Source organism: Equus quagga, chromosome 9, assembly GCF_021613505.1.
Source record: "Equus quagga isolate Etosha38 chromosome 9, UCLA_HA_Equagga_1.0, whole genome shotgun sequence".
NCBI classification, from domain to species: domain Eukaryota; kingdom Metazoa; phylum Chordata; class Mammalia; order Perissodactyla; family Equidae; genus Equus; species Equus quagga.
Window position 1 is genome coordinate 64,433,001 of NC_060275.1, and position 5,260 is coordinate 64,438,260.

Sequence of the window (5,260 nt, forward strand, 5' to 3'; positions counted from 1 at the left end):
CCTGGGACATTGTCCCATCTGGGTCACCAAATTGTTACCAAACCTGAAGTGAGTTCACTCACCCGTTGCACAGCAAGCCAATCTCTGACACCGGCTGTGGTGGAAGAAAGTAGGACTTTTATTTTTTGCACAGCACTGAGCAAGGAGAGAGGGCAGCTAACCCTCAAATCCCAAACTCCCCGAAAAGCTAAAAGGAAGGGTTTTTATTTGGGGCTTTAGGTAGGGGAGGGGGAGTATATGGCCTTGCTGGTCGGAGCTTTCCCACCAGCCTGTCTTTGGCCTTGAGACACTTGCAGAGAGGAGGAAGCCTGTGACCTTGTTGGTCAGCAGCTTTCTCACCAGCCTGTATCTCTTTGTGGGGAGGAGATAATCCAGGTGCTTGTCCTTGACGGTGTCTGTCTCCATGGAGGATAGTGGATTCTGAAGCCAGGAAGCCAGAGAGTAAGCAGGGAGTGTGTTTTGGTTTTAACCCCATATATGCTGGGTTTAGTGTGGGGAAACTGATATCAGGGTCGATATCAATAACAAAGCATCTGTTACATACCAGAAAGTTCTAGGAACATTATACATTATAGTCTCGTATGTCAAGGTCTTTGGTGATTTAATTATTAATCCATGTTGACCTTGTTAAATAACTGTTATTTTATACCTTGTCTCAGTTGGTTTTCAATGTTCCACCCGATTTTAATACAGTTCTATTGAAATCACTCTATTTCATCTAGTTTCAATTTCACTACCATTCTTTCATTTCACAACTGCCCATTTTCCTGAACTTGTTTCTATATAAGTGCACATATATTACATAACTTTGAGAAAACAAAGGTGAACAAGGCAGATGAAGTCCCCTCTCATGTGATACTTGCATTGTAACAATTCAGAGTACAATGAAATAAATATGTGTCTAACATTACGTCCTCAGATAAATCCTATGAAAAAAGTTATTTGGAGTCAGAGGATGCACTGTCATGGTGTGCACAGGATTTATAGAGTATGGTTTGGAGGGGCCTTTGCATGTTGGACAAAGACCAGAACCAGGACTAGAGTGTGCTCATTGGACTTGTCAAAAAGAAATCAAAACTCAGGCCATCCCCAGTGGCCCAGTGGTTAAGTTTGACATGCTCCACTTTGGCACCCCAGGTTTGATTCCTGGGCTTGGACCTACACGACTTGCTGTCAGTGGCCATGCTGTAGAAATGGTTCACGTACAAAAAGAAGAAGATTGGCAACAGATGTTAGCTCACAGCAAATCTTCCTCAGCAAAAGAAAAGAAATCAAAACTCAGAACCCAAGAATAACAAAGAAAAGATGCCACATGAGAGAAGGAAAAGGGGCTTGTCTCATCTGCTATCAGACCATATAAAAGCCAATTGGTCAAAGACATATGGACTAGGCACAGGAAACACAAAAAGCTTGATTTTAAAAATGCCCAACTTTCATTGTTCATTACATATATGTATATCCTTTTGCAATGTGTTAGTTTATTCTCTTTGCTCATATTTCTCTTGAGCTATTTAACCTGTAAAGTGTTTTGTACCATAAAAATATCACTACTTTTGTCTTTTGGACTATTTATTTTTGCCCTTTTATTATTTTTTCTGGAAAACAAGGGGTATAACTGGATCAAATGCCACCAGAACTGAGGAAGATTTTCCCCACTTACAGTCTCTCAGGCTTATTAGATTTTGCTCCTTATATCTGTTTTAATTTCTCTCTCTCTCTCTCTCTCCCTCTCTCTCTCTCTCTCTCTCACACACACACACACACATATTTTTATGTTTCATTAAATCAGGGCAGAAAATGACCATACAGATAGGGAGCCCTGAGTTTATTTTCATTGGGAGGCTTACAAACTGGAATTTCTGAGCAACATTTATACATTCTTTAGGGGTTAAGATAATATGATCTAGATAATTTGTGTCATATCTTCTCTTAGCTTAATCAATGTGACTGTGGGTGAGAAAGCCATGGAACTAACACAGCCCACGACGACACGGTGAGCAAAGGGTGGGTGTGTGTCTACTCTCACCTTCATACCTGCTTTCATTTTCAGCAGCTTACCTGTCACCCTCGGATATGTTAATTTTTAATTTGCTGACATTCTCTCACCATCACTGGACTGTAGAAGCTAATGTTTTTCATCATTCTGTATTCATTGACTAGACAGGTCCTGGAACATGGTTGACACTCAGAGATATTCCACAAATGCAGGAACTAATTTGTCATTAAAACTATGGAATGCTTGACCTCTTGGGGAAAAGGCTGATGTTGGCACAAAATACCTAACCAGAGATGAAACAAAGGATTCCTTGAAGGGGACCATATCCATATACACAACATTGAAATTAATTTCCTGACTGTCAAAGGCCATTAGAATAATTTAACTATGTGAGTAATGCCAGTATGTGTGAAAATTAACCACGTTATTTTCTTCATTCCTAGTGGTCACCTCCACCTATGGAACCATGGAACAATACAGGAATGTCAGAATTTCTTCTGGGATAGTCAGAGGAAGCAGAACTGCAGCCACTCACATTTAAGCTTTTCCTCTCCATGTACTTGATCACTGTGTTTGGGAACCTGCTCATCATCCTGGAGGTCAGCTCAGACTCTTACCTCCACACACTCATGTACTTCTTCCTCTCCAACCTGTCCTTTGTGGACATCTGTTTCACTTCCACCACCATCCCAAAGATGTTCCTGAACATCCAGACTCAGAGCAAAGGCATAACCTATGCAGGATGCATCATCCAGATGTATTTTTTTATACTCTTTGCAGGATTCGACATCTTTCTCCTGACTGTGATGGCCTATGACCGGTTTGTGGCCATCTGTCACCCCTTGTACTACATGGTCATCATGAACCACCAGCTCTGTGCACTGTTGGTTCTGGTGTCCTGGATCCAGAGTGTCCTGCATGCCTTGTTACAGAGCTTAATGGTATTGTGACTGTCCTTCTGTACAGATGTGGAAATCACCCACTTTTTTTGTGAACCAATCAGATGATTGAACTTGCCTGTTCAGACACTTTTCTTAATAACGTGGTGGTGTGTTTTGCAGCTGGTCTGCTGGCTGGTGGTCCCTTTGCTGGGATCCTTTACTCATACTTTAAGATATTTTCCTCGTTATGAAGACTCTCATCAGCTCAAGGAAATATAAAGCATTTTCCACCTGTGCTTCTCACCTCTCAGTTGTCTCCTTATTTTATTGTATGGACCTAGGCGGGTACCTCAGCTCTGCTGCAATCCACAGCTCACAATCAAGTGCCACAGCCTCAGTGATGTACACTGTGCTCACACGGATGCTGAGCTCCTTCAGCTACAGTCTGAGGAAGAAAGCCATAAAGAGGGCTCTGAAATCATTCTTTGGGATGGCAGGTATAAAAGCACTGAGTGTCCTAGGGCTTAAAAACTGCCCACGATGTCAGATTTCAAAGCATGCATAAATTATGATTCGTATCAGATTTTGGAAGTGGAACATGCCCTTGCTGGTTTTTTCCTGCAGTTTTTCCTTCTATTTTTTCCTGAAATTTTTATTTCTTTGATTTCAACTTCTCTGTACAATTTATGCAACTTCCCTTATTAAGTTTGTTTTCTCTCTGAAATTCAAGAGTTCTTACCTTTGTCATTCTCCTACTTTCCAAATATTATTCCCAACCTTGGATTTAAAATATTTGGAAATCCCCACTAATCTCAAAGGACTGCATGGATCCCTTAAAAATAATTTTTTCTCAAATGAAATAGATCATATGAATATTTTTGTTTTGTTTGACTGAAGAATAGTCATCAGTTGTACTGCTCCTACAGAAAAAAATACTCTTGGCAACCACAACTATTTATATGTTTATAACAGAGGAAAATTTGAGACCACAGTTCTTTACTTTTGTGAACATTATTCCTCTGCATATCCACCTTAGCTGCTCTTCCTGATAGCAAACTTTAACATACTGTTTGTTATAGCTGATCATGTGCTTTTTCTACTCATTAGGATCCTGTTCTGTTATTCAGCTCAGTGTTCACCATGTCTAATATAGACACTGGAAAAAAATGATAATAAAACGAGTCTTCAAGCAGAAGGTACACAAAAAGACTAATATGAATAAATAAATTGCCTGTTAGTCAGAGTTGACCTTAAATATGATGAAGCAAAATATTAAATCATACATTTATTACTGTACAAAATAAATAGTGTATATGTCTGTGTATTTGCATAAATTTTTCTTTCAAATAACTACACACACATACATGGACATGCACACAGAATCATTTATAATCTTGTCTATTATGTTGAAAGAAACCTTTAGAGAAACTTGGATGGTAAAGAATGAACATTTGAATTAACATGAAATTCCAGGAATGTAGAAATTTAGACATGAATATTTAAAGTAGGAATGAGTGACCTTAACTTTGATAATTAATTACTTTTCCTATCTTAATGCCTCAAAGTCGGAACCACATTTACTCTTGGGCAAAGGGGAATTCACTGAATCAGCTAATGGAGCCAAATATCTCCCAATTGATTCTCATTTGTTTCTTCTACTAAGGTGGGCTTGCACCACAAAATACCTCTGCCCAAGGGAATCTGAATGAATGAATTGAGAGGCTTGAACTCAGTTCACAAACAACAGGTATCGGGTAAATGTCTGAGTTAGATTCCTACTGCTGTTGTAACAAGGTGCCACATTAGGCTTAAGAAACACAATTTTCATCTTAAAGTTCTAGAGATCAGAAGTGAAAATGGGTCTCATTGGGCTAAAATCAAGATGTCTGCCAGGCTGGGATCCATCTGGAAGCTCCAGGAAAGAACACATTTCCTCCTTAATTCACTTCCTAGCGCACCTGAATTCCTTGACTCATCCCCTTTCTCTGTCTACAAAGCCAGCAGCATGGCATTTCCAAATGTCTCTCTGACTCCAATTTAAGTCCTTTCTTTCTGCATTTAGAGGACCATCATGATTACATTACATCAACCCGGATAATTCACGCTAATCTTTTTATCTTAAGATCAATAATTTGCAAATTGATTCATCTGCATCGTAATTCCCCTTTGCTCTGTAAACTAACATTTTCAAAACTTCTTGGGTTAGGATGTGGACATATTTTGAGGCCCTTATTCTGCCTCCTACAAAGTCATTTTCAGATGTATATTATTTGATGACACTCAAGCAATCTTATAGAAAGGAATCAAACAGAATTTATCACAGCCTCTATGAGTGAAACACTTTTCTTTCAAAATTACATACAAATACATTTTTGGTGGAGAA

General features: G+C 39.2%; 1 protein-coding gene across 1 annotated transcript; it reads left to right on the top strand.

Annotated features, from left to right (window-relative positions):
* The first annotated feature begins 2,550 nt into the window (after positions 1-2,550).
* LOC124244578 (olfactory receptor 7D4-like) lies at positions 2,551-4,025 on the top strand. The gene is made up of 3 exons (XM_046671190.1): positions 2,551-2,905; positions 3,189-3,374; positions 3,985-4,025. The coding sequence occupies exons 1-3, from the start codon at positions 2,551-2,553 to the stop codon at positions 4,023-4,025; spliced, it is 582 nt and encodes a 193-aa protein (XP_046527146.1).
* The last annotated feature ends 1,235 nt before the right edge of the window (positions 4,026-5,260 follow it).

Coding starts and splice junctions, on each gene's coding strand:
- LOC124244578 (XM_046671190.1), top strand. CDS start 2,551: ATGTACTTGATCACTGTGTTTGGGAACCTGCTCATCATCCTGGAGGTC. Junction 2,906..3,188: donor TCTGGTGTCCTGGATCCAGA/GTGTCCTGCATG, acceptor CTCACCTCTCAG/TTGTCTCCTTATTTTATTGT. Junction 3,375..3,984: donor ATCATTCTTTGGGATGGCAG/GTATAAAAGCAC, acceptor TCTACTCATTAG/GATCCTGTTCTGTTATTCAG.